At 43.5% G+C, this 17,211-nt stretch overlaps 2 protein-coding genes across 5 annotated transcripts in view; both read right to left on the minus strand.

Annotated features, from left to right (window-relative positions):
• Nucleotides 1-393: 393 nt before the first annotated feature.
• BUB3 (BUB3 mitotic checkpoint protein) lies at nt 394-13,278 on the minus strand. Of its 3 annotated transcripts, none has more exons than XM_048058476.2 (9): nt 13,163-13,274; nt 12,824-12,927; nt 10,568-10,762; nt 9,693-9,762; nt 8,207-8,358; nt 4,967-5,125; nt 3,347-3,524; nt 2,775-2,991; nt 394-735 (listed from the first exon to the last, which is right to left on the minus strand). In XM_048058476.2, exons 2-9 carry the CDS (start codon nt 12,830-12,832, stop codon nt 726-728), a joined length of 990 nt encoding a protein of 329 aa, XP_047914433.1. In that variant the 5' UTR covers nt 12,833-12,927; nt 13,163-13,274; the 3' UTR covers nt 394-725. The 3 variants fall into 3 exon arrangements, with proteins under 3 accessions (XP_047914433.1, XP_047914442.1, XP_047914451.1); XM_048058485.2 differs by having other exon boundaries at nt 13,168-13,186; XM_048058494.2 differs by lacking the exon at nt 394-735 and having other exon boundaries at nt 2,771-2,991; nt 13,163-13,278.
• A 639-nt stretch (nt 13,279-13,917) lies between these two features.
• Nucleotides 13,918-17,211, minus strand: part of HMX2 (H6 family homeobox 2) — a 6,317-nt gene continuing 3,023 nt past the window's right edge. Inside the window, exons 2-3 of one of the 2 annotated variants that reach the window (XM_067000424.1) lie at nt 15,600-15,877; nt 13,918-14,816 (exon numbers count right to left, since the gene is read on the minus strand). In XM_067000424.1, the coding sequence (XP_066856525.1) occupies nt 14,272-14,816; nt 15,600-15,876 (822 nt within the window). In that variant the 5' untranslated portion in view covers nt 15,877 and the 3' untranslated portion in view covers nt 13,918-14,271. Of the gene's footprint in view, nt 14,817-15,599; nt 16,517-17,211 lie in introns of those variants that run through there. The other variant, XM_067000425.1, reaches the window with a different exon arrangement.

The following is a 17,211-nucleotide window of genomic DNA, read 5'->3' on the forward strand; positions in this document are numbered from 1 at the left end:
CATTTGTTTCCCTCTACTCACAATTTTTTCCCCAAGCATCATTAATTTTAGGCTTTTATGTAGTATGTGAAGAGAAAAAAAAAAAACACACAACCAGAAGTACCATGTGTTTCAGTTCTTTCCTCCAGAAATAGGTAACGGTTCTCCAGTACCCATCAAGCCATTGAGATAACCTACTACTTACTCCTAACACAAATTCAGGCTTTTGTGGCCCTGTAGAAACATTGCCTAGAGAGCTGACATCCCCAGGGAAGGAAGGTAATCCCAGTTTGTCTCACTAGAAGAACGTGAAAGGTTAAGAAATTTACCATAAGAAATATCTAGAACTTAAGAATTCTGGTAGGTTAAAGGTTTGGCTTTAATACATACTTCATAAAAAGATTACACAATGTATTTTCAAAAACTTCAGTATATTTATTGAGCAATAATAAGACAACTGCAAGTTTTCATCATTAATGGTACTACAAGATGCATTGAGTTGTATAAAGGTATACACAAAGTTACCTACAGTTCTGAACTGATTTAGCTACAAGACAGCACATAAAGAAAACAATTATAAGCAGGAAAGTTACAATGGATTAGGACACAGTACAACATACAAGCAAATATTTCTTTGTCAAAAACAACTTCAGCACATAGACTATTCTTCCCACTTCTATTCTTTTAGCTCAGTCTTGTTAGGAGCAGGTGGGCAACTCTTTTGTAGAGAAGAGATCACCAGAAGTCTAAGTAGACCTGAAATAAGAAAAAATGCATTTCAGCAAGCAATTTTTAGAGTAATCATAAGGAGGAAAAACATTCAACATTTTAAAATGCAGAAATACATGTAAAATGCAGAGATACGTAGATTGTACTAAATTATTAGGTATTGTATCGGTCATCAAAAGCCTGACCTTGCCAAGTTTTCTTTATATCATATGGCACCATCTTGATACATTTAACAATTCACTGTGCAGAAATATTAAATGATTCAACTTAATATGCAAAAAAAAAATCACTATGAAACAACTAAAACTACCAGCGTTCTGTGTTAAGTAACTTATTTTTAGAATAAAACAGAGATGACACACTACTGCAACATTTAAATATATGCATCATTCTTAGTGCCCTAAGGTTGGCACAAGCAACTTATAAATGTCAGAAAAGCATATAAACCTTGTTAATGTTTTCAGAAATTCATTTAAAGATAGAAACAGGTCCAAAAAGATGCCTGTCTAAATGCATTGCAATTACGTTACAATTATTTTCCAAATACACAGATATGTTCTGTCTTTTCTCAGCTCATTACTGACTCAAACAATTTGCCCTTCTGGGATCAATTGTTTGCTAATAAATAATTGTTTACAGTCACAAAATGATATTAAGGAGTATTCTTATTAGTTTTCCTTCTACAGCCTAATAAGATTCAAAACTAGTTGATTCCCAAGAGTCTAACCTTAACCTTGCTGTGTTTAACAGCCCAGGAAATGATGAACCATCTGTTTCAGAAAATAATGGAGGGCCAAGAGGAAATATTGTTTAATTGTAGATTAACCTCCTCATACGGCAGAATGAAGCATCTACAGAATTAGCAACCATAACTAGCAATGAACAAAAATAACTGAAAGCAGCTCTTACTATTACAAGGCCAACAGCAGCAAGTATTCTTGTATCACCTCTTTTTTGCTGAAACCCTCCCGAATGTATGTAACAAATACAAACTGATCTTTAAAATGACTCTGAAATATCACCTTTGGATTTATTTTAAATGAGGAAGCCATAGAAATAAATACTGGAACAGCAATGTATTCATTTTTCCATGAGTATCAAAATCATTTTAAAACAAACATCTCCAAGGTAGAGATGGCGTATTTATTCCTTTGTAACTTTCACCTCACATCTCTATAGCGAGAAAATGGCTGCTCCGAAGCAATATGCAAGTCACTGGGGGAGGGGGGGAAAAACATTCTTGGTTTTAAATTAAAGAACTTTGATCACTTATGCACGTCTACTGATGTAGCTACTTATGATGATAACAGAGACAACCAGATAAAGCGTAAGATGGTTTGGGTACTAAAACAAAACAAAAAACCGGTAACAAACCGCATGGATTTGAAAATAAAAACACCTACCCTGCACTAGCATAATGAAAAGCAGTGTAATTCTGCGCCATGGTGGCATTTTTTTTTCTATGTAGCGTTCATCCCAAAACAAGCTTAACAGAAACCTTTTACCTCCATCAATCAGCTTGCCCCATTTTGACAGCAACAATGATAGAAAAGTGTGTTATCAGAGGGCTGCAGCCAACTCCAGTACACAGGAATCGAGAAAGCTATTCCTTGATTTTACACAGCCTTCCCAGCACAGTAGCTAGATTCACTTCTGACTGAGGCAGCTGGGTGCATACTCAGCACCTAAAGATTTCATTAATTCTAAGTTCCAAATATCCAAACACAGTAACATTTACTCAAATAAATTATTCTTGAATTCTTCACTTAATTCTTGAAGCAATGAGCTAGCAATAACTCCACAGCTTCATATAATAGCACCTATTCAGAAAGGATAAGAGTTTGACATTCTTCTCCTACTAAACAACTAGGCACAATTTTATCCATCAGACGTCTATCAACCTACGGATATTGAAAGCTTGGGCGAACAAGATAAAATCAAAACCAACCCTACTGTCAAGCTGCACTATCTACTGGCATCAATAATGCTATTCATGAATTTAGGAAAATTAATAAATCTTGGGATGAATGCTCAGAAAGGCTCAAATACAGGTGAAGCATACTCACTTAGGTTTTGTTTCTGCATCTGTCACTTGGCGAATATAGATACCATCTTCAGGATGTTCAATGTCATCCATTTCATACATATATGAAGAAGCTATTGCAAGGGTAGTTCCATCATTGCTGAAGGCAAGTGATGCTATGCTCGTGGGATACCGATGGAACTGACACAGACGCTTTTTATTAAATGGATCCCAAATATTTACAAATCCATCAGAACCTCCTGAAAAATAATGTTTTAAAAAACTGTAAATGATAATTGAGAGAACAGCAGTAGAGACATAGTGGAAAAAAGGAGAGTAATGATACACTAAAGAAAAAAAGAAAACTACACAGACTTACTCTGTCAAAACACAGGATTATACAGTCACATTATTTAGTAGAGAGCACAATGAGTATTTCCTGATGTCTGTTAAAGGAATCAACTCCCACTACATCAAACAATTTAAAAATTAAATGCTCAAAGCAAGAATACAATTCAAAGGCTTAATAAATAAGGCATATGAAGTAAAGGCCTGGTAAATCAGAACTATAGGAACTGAAGCAAGTGTTACAAAAAAACTGAGTATCTGCTCTACCTGTAGCAAACGTGTTGTGGACGTTATGGAAAGAAATAGCATTAACTGGATAAATCTGCTCGATGTTATTCTCCTTCAAACGATGACATTTGAATGCGTATTTCTTCTTCTGTATTTCTGGACTTGGATCCAAATACTCCACTGCAACACGACCTTCAATAGAACTCAAAACATAACCCTACAAAAAAAAAAATTGATATGCATTTTAGAATTTCGTAAGTGGAAAAAGACTGCCATACAACTTACCTTATAACCCTCTAAATTCAAGTAAATGACAAGTAAATAGTCTTAAATTGTGTATAACAAGATTTTTTTTGTTACCACAGATCCATGGCATCAGCAATAAAATCTGCTTCTGAGAAGTAATGCAGAAAGCTTTCCAAGAGATTTTCATTGCACCATATGTTTAAGCTGATGGCAAGGCTTTTAGTTACCCCTGCCGATCCAAATGCAAGTTGATATGGGAAAAATACGTTAACAGTTAAAAACCTCCCAACATTTGTCCACCTATCCTCCAGGGCCTAAATATCTTAAATATTAGAGAAACTCAGACTATTTTGTTTCAGAATTACATTAAATTTAGTGCAGAGAATTAAACTAAATGCTTCAAGTTGCGATAGTATTTTTGGTGACATTGATTATAAGGGTGTCCACGCATCCAGTTCATTACAGCCCTGACTTAGAGCAACTTGAGATGCTTTTATTATAACTTCTGACTCAAGCCCATAATAGGTCTTTTTTAGAAGGAGGATTATAATGCTATCTAGCTACAGCAAGGTTCTTCAAAATCCACAGCACAATATAATCTGGAAGATCAATTTGTTTTACTACAACTAGAACTGAAAATGGAAAGTGTTCGTGCCAGTTCAAGAACAAGTAACTAGGTCTCCCAGTGTCTGTACCAGAACCACGCACATTGGAAAACTCTTTTCTAAATTAGTTCTTGCTTTTGCCAGAAAAAGCAAATCTTGCTTTACTTCAAAAAAAAAAAAAAAAAAAAAGAAAAGCTAGAAATACCACAGATACTCCATGCTAACCTGCATGGAACAGCTCTACGATCTTCTAAACTGTACAATTTGCCCTAGATAATGGAACATGGATTCTTAAGTGCATGCCGCAGTCAGACTTGAGAAAATTCAAAAAAAATCCACATTCACAGTTTTAATCCTGCCCCTGTTCACATCCTGTTGAAGAACCTAGGACTACAATGCATAAAGGCTGTTGAGCAACCACCAAGTCTGCCTTCATCTTTTCTACTGCAACTTTGTGGGGATTTTAGTTTTTTTGTTTGTTTGTTTTTTAATTTGGAAGACTATGTATCAGCATCATAATGCATTAAATAAGCAACTTGAAAAAAAGAGACAAAAACTAAGAAAATATGAAAATAATGCGCTGGTAAGTCAGAGGCAAACATTCCAAAGCTATGCTATTCTTCCCAAAAGTTTACCTGGAGCAAGGAGTCTCAACACCATTTTCTTTCCTCAAAACTGGATTATGAAATTTGAAGACCAGGAATATTTTTAAAATGAGAGACCAAGGAAGCTTAAAAAAAAAAAAAGAGCCACCATTTTTCCTGAAGAACATTCCACAGAAATATAATTGTCGAGATGGTTCCCATACCTGTTTATTTGGAAATGCTCTGATACAGCGGGTCTGATACTTCAGACTTGATTCTCTTCGCTGCTGAACGTAGCCCATGTTCCGCAAATCCCACACCAGCACTCTCCGACCTGCAGTCCCCACAATTAGTCTGTCTCCAGACACAGAAAGCGTGTACACCTTTTCAGAAAAAAATGACAATATTTAACACTTATTAATCTGGATATCCATCGTTCATTATACACAGCAAGATGTCAGCAACATGCTATACAGGAAACAAGTAACACGTGTAATAAAGTGCGTGGCTCGAAATTTCCCTTTTGCTTCAATTTGTAACACAAATTTGGAACAAACTGTACTAGTGTGCAGTTGGTTACTTACTAAAAAGCAAATGTAGCATTTCAAAATCTTACACCTTTAATTCTACACCTAGCACATACCTTAAAATCAAGCCCAATGCAGCATCATGCTACATAAGACTAATTTACAAAAACAACAGCAGCAAAAAAGATTTACAAATCTTTTTGTGAATATGCACTTGTAAAACTCTAAATTTCAAGCACATTCATTACATTACCAATATGGAGACTCTGATATCTAAACAATCTTCCACACAATGAGATTTCTTCTTTTTGTTGGTATTACATTCTAAATGCTACATGCGTACAGAGAAATATATGTACAATTCAAAAGGGAAATCAGTATTATTCAAGTTTTCCTAAAAAATTACATAAATATTAAACTCATTGGATAATTCAGGGCAAGAAGATGATACGTACAAAGTAATGGGTGATAAGGAAGGTGCAGATTTTATCTTTGCTTGGTATGCACAGCTTGCATTATCCACTATCCAATCACGATTGTACAATTTAGTCCTACAAAACCATATTTTTGTGTTTTTCCTCTATCTAGAAATTTTGTCTCTTTTTAGAATGCTTCAAGCTGTATTTCATGTTAATAAAGAGAAATAAATTGCAAAGAATTCATTAAAAAATGGTTGTTTGCATACTTCAGTAAAGCTAAGTGAAATTGACTGAAGAAATATGCTTGATACCCGTTTTTTATAAAGAAACAGCAACACACAGCTTTGAATTTTTGCTCTATCCCAAAAATTGGCTCAGAGGTTCTAATTCTAATTTCTCAAAGATCCCATGAAAATATCCAGCCTATAAATCATTCCATTTCCAAGTCTTACTTGGGACGTTGTTAATCTAAGTTAAAAAAAACAACAGTCAAAAACTCTGTACTACCAAATGACCAATTGTTGATACACAAGCAAGATGGAATCCAGCTACTCCCTGCTGTCCTGCCACTGAGCTGCTCACAAGAGCACGCTATCAGGACAAGCTTTTGCAAAGTGATCTAATACAGCTGAATACATAGGCAACAGATACTGTATATACCTCTGAAGAAGAATGAAAAGCATAAAAGATCTGGTATCCTGCCAGAAGGATTCGATTTACCTTTGGCATGTACTCGTACAATTTAACTCAAGCACATAGTTTCACTTTCTGGTTCTCTGATAAAGTCCAACAAAGCTATTTGGTTCTGGCAAGACTACACCGAAATATTAGAAAAAACAACTTGTTTCTTGGTGTACTATAAACATTTTGGGCAATTTATAATAAAAAAATACGAAGCTATTGACTATTTGACAGATCCACATATACAAAAAAACTCCTTTTAACCAATCTACATTCACTAGGCTTGCATTACTGCTCTAAACAAACTGCAATTATTGAATTTCCCTCTCAAGACTGATGTCTGAAGATAAGAAACGTCTTAAATGCTTATGTAAGAGTTGCCTAGAATTTCTGATGACCCCAATTGCCAAACCCCATTTATATATATAAAACGAAGACTTTAAGCTAACAGTAGTTAAATACTAACATTTTCAAATCTCCCTTGTTGTTGACGTAAAAATTTATCCAAAAATGTTATCATATAAACAAAATGTTTGTACACGTACAGAAACAAAGGCATAAGAACATTAAATATCTTAAATCTTCTTTACAAACTTGATGTCACACCTGTACAGCAAGTATTCTTTCTACACCACACAATCATCAATCAAATGAAGCCATTGTCATGCAGTTGAGTAGGTGTACACATTTATCAAAGGCGGTATTAAAAAAATGACATAATGAACCTCGCTGAGCCAATAAGCAGCTTGATTCACTGTGGCTGTCCGTTATACGATATTCTGTCGGCAATTCATCACAGTTCTTTACATGCTACATACAACTATAAATCAAAACTAGAAATAATGCAATTACTTTATTCTGAACAAAGGTCTTGCCAGAAGTAGATTCAGCTATGTTGTGACAAAAGTAATAGCTCTTTAGATGCAATAGGGAACGTAAGGATGGCTCCTATCACTTGACAATACGTTGTGACAGAGCTCAGTAAAATTTTAAAAAAGGTACAGGCAAAAAATATTCACGTGCAAAATTAACCAGCAAGCCACCCTGTGTTTTGGAAGCTAAGAGAAAAATCAAGAATTTTTTTCTACAATTCTTTCAGTGACAGTACTATAAGTAGTATAAAGATTAGCAAACCATATCAGCATTAAAAAAAGTTTAAGAAATTATATTTTACTTCTCTTCGTCTCTCCTTAGCACAGAGGATTTTATTATTAGACGAATGTCTGAATTTACTAGACATTATTGCAACGACAGGTAAATTACAAACAAGCAATTTCAATTCAACTTCTGAGTACTAGCCAGAAATCAAATTTTTATTTCAGGAAAAAAAAAAAAACCACCTTCCTACTGTACCTCTACACACATTTCAAAGCAATTGGACCAGATGACTAAAAGTCTTAATGCTGAGTGCACATTAGAGTGTGCATTATAACACTCAAGCCAACAATTATCAAGGTAAGACAAGAATTATCAATGGCTGCCTCAGTTTCAGATGCTGGTTTTGTTAGGATTTCTCTCCTCAATTTAAAACAAGTTTGTAAGATTTTTTTTCTATCCGGGGAGTGCTAAGAATTAAGTTTTGCTCCTACTGATGAAAGCATAAAGCCTTAACCTAAAATTGTAATATATTCTGGATATTAATATTTTAAATGCAACATTTACATGCTAATTTACACATTTGAAAAGTTACTTCTAAATCTAGAATTTGAAAAGTTTAGAAGTAACTTTTCAAATTGAGCTCAGTTTAAGAGCACGCCTTGTATGGTCTCCTGTATGACAACCACTCCCTGGATATATTATTGAACACTTGACCTGGGATGCAGTATCCAATCCATACCTTTTCTGGCTGAGAGAAGGTTCCTGCATTACAAGGTGTTCTGGGATCCCACAGCTTAACTGTTTGATCCCAGCTTCCAGTCACCATGACATTCACTTCTGGGCAATACTCAACACATCGGATAGGTGCGTCATGGCCACCAACAAGGTTTTCTGTAAGAAAATACAACTTCAAGTAACTTCACTGGCTCCAGAAGAAGTCAGAATAAAGACTTTTTTTTTTAATGTACATATTACTGCAGTACAAAAGTGCTATTTTCTGGCATTACCATGGATGTAGTGAAATGCTAGGAGCTGCTTTAAAGATGGTTCAACCTTCAGAAGCACAAATTTTTGCAAACATCAAAAATGTTTAAATTTAAGCTTATGTCTTTTGAGATTGTGAAAAGATATTAAGAATTTTAGGCAGCCACACAAAGATCTTCAGAGGTAGACAGAATAGTTTAGTATCAAATATCACCACTTGTGATGCAGACACTAACATAGAAATCAATTTAAACTTGTGTATATATTAATGTTATGACAAAATAAAGTGATTTAATATTTTTATTAATTTGTGGTAAATATAAACACCTCTAGTAAGTCACCTATACTAAAATTAACTTTTTTTTCTTGTTACTTTACTTTGCACGTAAGTTGTGAAGCCTGGCTATTGGCTATTCTAGCAACTACATTTGTATCAGGCTGGTAAGTGCTTTTCTCTTTCATGCGTTTACACATAAAAAAAAAAGTTAGACAAACTAGCTCCATATTTTTCAACAATGAGGCACTGTGCTTTGCTAAAGAAGAATGTAATATAAGGTCATGAAGTCTGAAAAAGCAAAAGCTTTATGTTCTTTTTGCCATTTTGTCTAACTACGAGCCTTTAAAAAAATAACATGCTCAGTTTTAGGACAGCTCAACTCATTGCCCCAATGTGAGACACACTGACCTACAACAGAGCAGGATATGATAACCAGAAATCCCATTCAAGATGTCCTGTAACAAGCACCTACCAAACTTTCTGGCAAAGCACCAAACCCTGCCATCCTGCTAGATGGCACTAGGAAGGAAATGCCACGAACCATCAGCAGGATGAGTAGATAACTGTTTCCTTCCTTTCCATTTTCATCTTAAAATTAGGTAAAAAAAAAAAAAAAAAAAAACGCATGCAAAATACCTCAATTAATATTAATCACCAGAAATGTTTAGTTCCAGCCCTTCTGTTAAAGATGTTACAACACAATCTTCAATTACACAGTAAGAAACGCTGCCTTGTTCAGTGCCCTTGACAGATTTACCATGGCAATCAGAAAGGGCTGTGTGACTCCTGAGCACAATGACAACTTAAACCAAGAGGATTATTAATAAATAACTAAACAGCTACTACTTAAAGCAAATATCTCTTAAAAAAAAAAAAAACAAACGTTTCATTCTTGTAAGTATGTCAATCTGAAGCTCAGGTCAGTTGTTTCAAAGAGACGATTTACAAAATTCAATCTGCTCACCTTGGTCCGTGTTTAGATCGTGCATTTTCAGTTGCTGATCTAATCCTCCACTCCAGGCATGGGTAGGATCCTATTAAGCAAAAAAAAAAAAAAATTCACCTTATGATATGCATTAAGTTTCCTTGGCCGCTGTACATTTAATCGCCTAGGCACATTCAAAAAAGGAATTGTTTGCAAGAGTTTTGGGAAACTATAAACCATTTGAGAACCTGTGTGTTGACCCACAGTGTGATTCTAGCTACGTGACAAAATGTTAAGTGGAAAAAGCACAGTTAAATTTTAAATTGATCCTTAAAACGTTTAGTAACACGTAAAGATGAAGTCATTGGAGGACATTCCAGAACACTGAGAAAAAAAAAAAATGCTGTTCAAAACATTCCATTTCATGTTATTATACATAATAAGTAATAAGCGAAATCAATGCCACTCATTAACTAAAAAAACATTCTGAAACATGTTTCAAGTTCAATGGCTCATTTGGAACATTGCTGTGTTTCCAAAACAGCCCAGTATGAGAAGGTTAAAAAGATAAGAGTAATTGGCCGTGGGCATTCAGTGTGAATAACAATTTCTGGGTACGTATTACTCTTTGTAAGAAACATGCAAACAATTTACTACCTCAGTGGAAAAACAGCATAAACCAGCTGAACTTACTTTTGTCTGCCACTTCTACGAGAAGTAAATTGTGTGCCTGCGTCCTTCGCAGGAAATGTATATATTTAGAACAAACATGTCTGTTAAAAGAATAATCAGCAGAAGCAAACTATTCTTTTAGACCTAGTTTTCAGGTAGAAGTATGCCTTTAATTTCACAGACTAACAGTTTGCCACGTGCACCGTAAATTTATAAAATAAGATAAAATAACATGCACTTACATAAAAGGCGCAGTCAAGGACAGCTCCTGAATGCTGGTATTTGAGCCGCATGGTGTTGGCAGGAACATCATAGAGACGGACAGTGGTGTCCCAGGACGAAACAAGCAGAAACTGGGATGTATTTGGACTGAACTTGACTGATGAAATGCCATCATCTGGAGTTTGATTTAGCTTGAACTCGTTCGATCCAGTCATCTGAAGACAGTAAAGCACAGATATATTTTAGTGGTAACAAGAAAGTAAGCCCAGAGAGTTAGTTAGCTTACGGCTGCATCTTGAAGCTAATTTAAAGGAAACCTGGAAAGCTGTTAGTCTTTACACAAAGTGCAGAACACACAGATTGCTGACAAACCCTCTAAAATTGAGGATGCTTATCACTGTCCAAGACCTCAATACATTCCTCCCCACACAAAGAACTTTAAAGTTTAAATATCAAGTGTACCATAGAATAATAATCATAAGCGTTTTGTACTGTTTACCTATAAGTTTAGATATATAATATCGCCATATATTCCCCCTCCCACTACACTGTTTAGGTGGTTATATATATATTTTTAAAAGTATTTATAGATTATTCTGAGACTGGGGAAGTTACTTTAAAAAACAACATGCAGGCAGGAAGGAATCTGATTTGAAAACTCCAACAAAAAGCGTCCCTGATTCTGTGTGACTTTCCTGAACTTCCAAGAACCGCAGTTGGACAAAACGTCAAATAGTTTCTGGTTTTCTGTAACCTTCCAGTACTTCAGCTTCCTTAAGTGCTACAAAATACTTTCACTGAACAGCTTTAAGATTTTTTTTTCCTGTCTAAATTAGGTTAAAAAAAGTAATATGACAGAGGAAAGCTATGCTTTGTGAGATACCAAAATGTAGAGCAAGTATGTAAATGTGATGTAATAGGAGAAAGAGATCAACAATTTACTGACAGATCGATGACTCTGAAGGCAATCATCACACAGTTCATGCAGGACGAGTTAGTTGTATACCCACAAATACACACAAAAAAAAAAAATCAGAAAGGAGAGCTGAGGCTACAAGCAGCACCTGTCAGCTGGTAAGGCAGTGCAGACCTTACAAGCGTTCTGGGTGAAGAAACTGTTCATTACGTGCACACCAACAAAGCCTCCAAACCTTTTAAAATGCTTTCTAAGGCCTTAACAGCACATTTGCTTTTCTCAAAAAGGGCGGAGAAGTGAATTAGCTCTGACTTTCTGTAACGCTATCGCTCCTGATTTTCTGTGTACAAATGCAGAGGTGAGATTAGACCACTGAGAATGAAAATTAAGAGAGACCGAGTAGATGAAATAAGATGAGGTTCAAATGTAGCGCACTATGATTGCCAGCAACAACCATCAAGCTGTACAATAACGTAAGCACTGTACACTCTTACACTGCAAAAAATTCCAGAGGGGAAACTTTGGTAAAGACATCCTTAAAAAAAAAAAAAAAGAGAGAGACAGAAATCCACAGTACAACTACTCAAACGTGAGGTGTGAGTATAAGCACTCTTAAGAACAGGAAATAAAAACTACATTCTTAATCCCTTTTTACAGCTCTGCATTGGAAGTACTTGGCCAAAAGACACACGTGCTGGAGAGTCCAGCGCACATACTGACATATGAACGCTAGTAAAGGATTCATCAGCATCTTTGTTACTCTTTGAGCAATTAAATGTACATCACTGATAATTTCAGCTGGATTTGCAAAGACACAAAAGCTACAGGAATCAAGGACTGGGGGAACTTTTACGGACATGCTAATAGCCTCGTCTACTCAACAGAAAATTTAACAAATGAGTGTTTGAGGCTCTTGGTACAACGGTTATAAACCGTCTAAAAAGCAAACAAAAAGCAGTGCTCGAGGGAGCGAAGGTAGTCACATGAGAGACCCTGGAGCTATTTTCAATCCAGAAAAAAAAAAAAAAAACCAAGTTAACAAAATCAGAATGTAAAGACACCACACCTGTTACCTACCTTAAAAAAAAAAATCACACAAAAATCGCACGGTTTTCAGAAACGCATCTTACCCGGAGTCCGACTTCCACGGAGCAGTAAGCGCCGTCCCCCCCCCTCCCCCAGCCGAGCCCTGACCCCCGTCCCGAGCACGGCAGACGGTTCCTAACGCCGGCTTTACACGAACGGCGCGCGGAACCGGCGCTGATTTAAGCAGAGGGTTCAATCCGCCGCCCCCCCACCCCCACAGCCCCTCCGGGCCGGGCGGCAGCTCCGCGCGGTGCCCTCCCCGGGCCTCCAGTACCGTTTTCATAGTGCCCGGCTCCTCTCGCCGCCGCCGCCGCGGCCGCTCCTTCGTGCAGCTGCGAGGCGCTGTCGCGGTGCCGGTGCCCAGGCGCTGCTCGGGAGCTGCGGGGAACGAGCGGGGTGAGGGGGGGGCGGCCGGCAGGGACGGGCCCTGCGCAGGCCGCGGCGCCCGCTCCGCCTCCGCAGGAACGCGACGGGACCCGGCGGCGGGCACCGAGGCCCCCGATGGGCCCCGAAGCCCGGAACCCAGGCCCCCCGAGGCCCCGGCCCCGGCCCCGGCCCCGGCCCCGGCCCCCCCTCCCCGGGCCCCGCGGCCCGCTCCCGCTCCCTCCCGCACCTCACCGCCCGCAACTGCCGCCGCCGCAATTCTGCGCACGCGCACCGCCGCGGACCCCTCCCCATTGGCCTATTCGAAAGGCGGAAGCGCGCGCAGCGCGGCGCCCCGCTGCGGGGCATGCTGGGGAGTGTAGTCCGCGGGGCCGCGGCCCGCCCGGCCCGGCCCCATCTGCGGGAGAGGCGGCGGGGGGGGAGGCCGAAAGCAGGACCCCGGCCCCCCGGCCCCCCGGCCCCCCGGCCCGAGCCGATATTTGCGATATTTACGATATTTCTCACGATATTTATAATATTTCCTACCGTATTTATAATAGTTCTTACGCTATCTATAATATTTCCGACGATATTTACGAATTTTCTTACGATATTTACAAATTTCCTTAGGATTTTTATGATTTTTCTTAGTATATTTACGGTATCTTAACGATATTCACGATATTTGTTACGATATTTACGGCTTTTCCCATATTTTCGATATTTTTTTTACGATATTTACGAGCTTTACAGACCAGGATTAGCAGTTCATAACACGGATCCCTGTAGGGAAAGAAGCGCCCCTCGTCCCTTCTCGCTTCCACCCCTTGGCAGCCCCCTCACCTTACTTCTTCCTCCAGCCCTTTTTTCATTTATTTCTCTATTTTTTTGTTCATTTTCTGTTTTTCTCTCCCACTCCCCCCCTGCCAACCCCCCCCCCGAGCCATGCCCGCTTCCCCCCCCCCCCCCCCCAGCGCTTCGGAAACACGCGGTGGGGAGCTGGCAAATTTACAAACGAGGCTTAAAACGTTTTATTTCCTTTAAAAATATGTACAGATCTGAAATAACGCTTTTTTTTTTTTTTTAGTTTTTAATAATTAATTTTCTTTTCAAGTGGCAGGACGGCGGAGGGAGGGGGGGGGGGGGCGCGCAGGGGCCGTGAGGCCGGGTCAGGCCGCTTGCGCCCCGTCGGGGCCCCCCATTTCGTTCCTCTCTGAGCTCCCCCGGGGGAAACGGAGCTGGGAGGGGGGGGGGTCGTGGAGCCCCCCAGCCCCGACCCCTTGTGCCTGGAGCCCCCCTGCCAGGAGCCCCCCGGCCTGGAGCCCCCTGTCCCCAAGCCCCCGACGGGGCGGGAGGCGCTCAGTACTCGATCTTGTTGTAGAGGTTGTAGAGCGGTAAGGCCGAGAGGTTGCTGCCGGGGTAGTAGAGGGGCGCAGGGAAGGCGAGGGAGCGTGGCACCGGCACCCTGAGGAGCGAATTGTCCCTGAACACCAGCGGCATCCCCACCAGAGTCTGAGCCGAGGCGTGCGCCATGTTGGCCGCCTCCAGCTCGGCCGAGAGCTGCCGCTTCCACTTGTTGCGGCGGTTCTGGAACCACGTCTTCACCTGGGTCTCGGTGAGCTGCAGGCTGGAGGCCAGGCAGGCCCGCTCCGAGCTGCTCAGGTAGCGCTTCATGTCGAAGGTGGACTCCAGCTGGTACACCTGGCTGCGGCTGAACACCGTGCGCGTCTTCTTCTTGGCGGCTCCGGCCTGCCGGTCCCCGCCGTCTCGCTGCCGGTCCCCGCAGGAAGGCGAGGGGGGTCCCAGCGGCTTCTCCTTCTCCTCCTTAAAGTCCTGCTGCGAGGGCGAGAGGAAAGGCGGCCGCTCCGCGCTGCCCGCCGCCGCTCCGCTCCCCTTGCTGCTGCCTGCAACAGAGCCACAGCGCGGGGGTCGCACGGTGGACGGCACCGGTGCCTCCCCCCACCCCCGACGGCTGAGGGGCGAGAGGAGCCCCGGGCGAGCAGCCGCTGTCCCCGGTCCCGGGGGCGGAAAAATAAACGGTAGCAATGCCGGGGAAGCCGTCAGAGGCTGTCCTATAGATGTGCTGTCATCATAGGGACGGAGGGATGGAGGGGTGGAAGGAGGGATGGAGGGGTGGGAGGATGGATGGAGGGATGAAAGAAGGGATGAAAGAAGGTGTGGAGGGGTGGATGAAGGGACGGAGGGGTGGATGAAGGGACGGAGGGGTGAACAGAGGGGTGGATACGCCCGCCCCGCCGAAGGCAGCTGGGTGCCAGGCTAGGGCTGCCTCCCTTCCCGCCGCGAGCCGGCAGGTTTGACTTTACAGCCCTGCATTTCACAGGCCGTTTAGCCAGAAATAATGCTGAAAACAAACGCCTTCCTTCCCCTTCCCCGAGCGCTGTAAATAAGCCGAATGTGAGCAAACGAGCGTTATCCGTCACATCGAGCGCGCCCCTTCGCCGGGGAGGGGAGAAATACCCCGGCCGGGGCGGCAAGGAGGAGGAGGAGGAGAAGGAGGAGGAAGAGGGCTCCTTCCCCCCTCGGCCAAGGACGCCGCAAATCCGTTTTGCCCCGAAAGCAGCGGGACTGCGGCCGTGTCCCCGTCCCCCCCCCCCCCCCCCCCCCCCCCCCGTCGAGGGCCGGGCGGGGAGGCCCCGGCCGCGCCGTCGAGGTTCCCCGGTACTCACTGAGGCAGGTGAAGCCGACGGGCCGGTGCTTGGGGCACGTTTCGGCGGGGCCGTGAGCTTCGGGGCAGAAGCAGCCGCGGTGTTTCCAGCTCTCGTCGGGCTCCTCTTCGTCCGAGGAGAGGGACGGGTTCCTGGCGCGGGGGGGCCAAGCCGCAGCCTTGGCGCCGGCCGCCCGGGGGCCGTCGGTGCCGCCGCTGCCCAGGATGGACTGGATGGTGAAACTGGAGACGGGAGCAGCGGCCGGGCAGCACTTGCTCGGGTCTTCTTTGCTGCTCATCCTGGGTTCATAAGAAATAAGAGGAGGAAAGCTCTCGCTTTAGAGGAGCTCGGGGGGCCGGCGGATGCGGGAGAGGGGGGGTGAGGGGGAGCCGGGAGCCCGCTCCGGGCTGCCGGGGGGTTTCTTTTGGGGGGGTTTTCGGCGTGCCTTTGCCGGCTCTCCCCGCGCCTGCCCAGGCGGACTGCATGCTCCTTCCCCCGCGTCCCTATTGATCCGCGGGCGGCGGGCGGCGGGGCTTCATTTGCATGGAGGTGGCCTCCGCAGCGCCAATCACGGCGGCGACGGCGGCCGCGGAAAGTTTGGAAAGCCGCGGGGGGCCGGGGGGGGCCGGGGGGGCCGGGAGGGAAAGGGGCTGGGGGGCCCCCCCCCCCGGCTGCGGGGCTCCTCGGAGCCCGCCGGGCCTCCGCGCCCCCCGACGGGGGGGAGAGGGGGACGCGGGGATGGGCGGCTTGCGGGTGCCGTCGGGGGTCCGGCCGGGGGTCTTTACCCTGCTGTTCATCGGAGTGAAGGAAAAATAATAATAACGGCGATAAGGTTACGGGGCGGACCGGGAAGGAGCCGACAAATCCCGTTTTGCGCCGCGGCTGCTGCAAATGTTTGAGGAGAAGCCTCCCGCGCCGGCTTCCCGGGGTCTGCGAGCCGGGGGGGGGGGGGGGGCCGCAGGGGAAGGGGCCGTCCTCCCGCGATCCCAAATCAACTTTGTCGGGACTCCGGGGCTCTTCCCCCGGGCGGCGATAAAGGGCAGGCCGAGCCCCGACGGCTGCCCGGGGCTGGGGGTGGGCAGCCCCGACGGCTGCCTCCCCCTGATCCCCCCCCCCCACCCCGGGAAGCTGGGGAACGGAGGGGGTCACCCAAACGGGGCGAGCTTTGCCTCTCGCCGCAGCATCCCGGAGCCACCCAGGCGTTGCCGAAGCCCCGGGGGCACCCAAAACACGCGTGGGGCCGAGCCCCCCGGGGCGTTAACCCCGACGTGCCCCGACGGGACGAGGCGGAGCCCCCCTCCCGCAGCACCGGGGGGGGTCCCAGCTCCGCCGTGGTTTCCTCCTCCCCGCCTCCTCCCGGTGCCGTCGCTCCCCCTCTCCTGAAACATACCCCCAAAAAAATCAAATCAGGGAAAGCAAAGAATGAGATGGAAATATACAAATCAATAGAGACAAATGTCAAGACGTTTTAAAATGACATTTTCATTAACTCCAAGTCACCATATTATGTCTGGTATATTGAATAAAGTACTTATAATATAATTAGGTATAGCGAGATGACGACTGTTACCCAGACCAGCGGCATAATCTTTAACTACTTAACTACTTGATAGACTCATTAATGGACTAATTG

This window comes from Anser cygnoides, chromosome 7 (genome assembly GCF_040182565.1).
Source record: "Anser cygnoides isolate HZ-2024a breed goose chromosome 7, Taihu_goose_T2T_genome, whole genome shotgun sequence".
In the NCBI taxonomy this organism is placed as follows: Eukaryota; Metazoa; Chordata; class Aves; order Anseriformes; family Anatidae; genus Anser; species Anser cygnoides.

Excerpts from the sequence above, each read along its gene's own strand:
- BUB3 (XM_048058476.2), bottom strand. Across the intron at positions 8,359-9,692 it reads CGATCTAAACACGGACCAAG|AAAACCTTGTTGGTGGCCAT; the intron begins GTGAGCAGATTG and ends ATTTTCTTACAG. Across the intron at positions 5,126-8,206 it reads CCTTCTCTCAGCCAGAAAAG|GTGTACACGCTTTCTGTGTC; the intron begins GTATGGATTGGA and ends TTTTCTGAAAAG.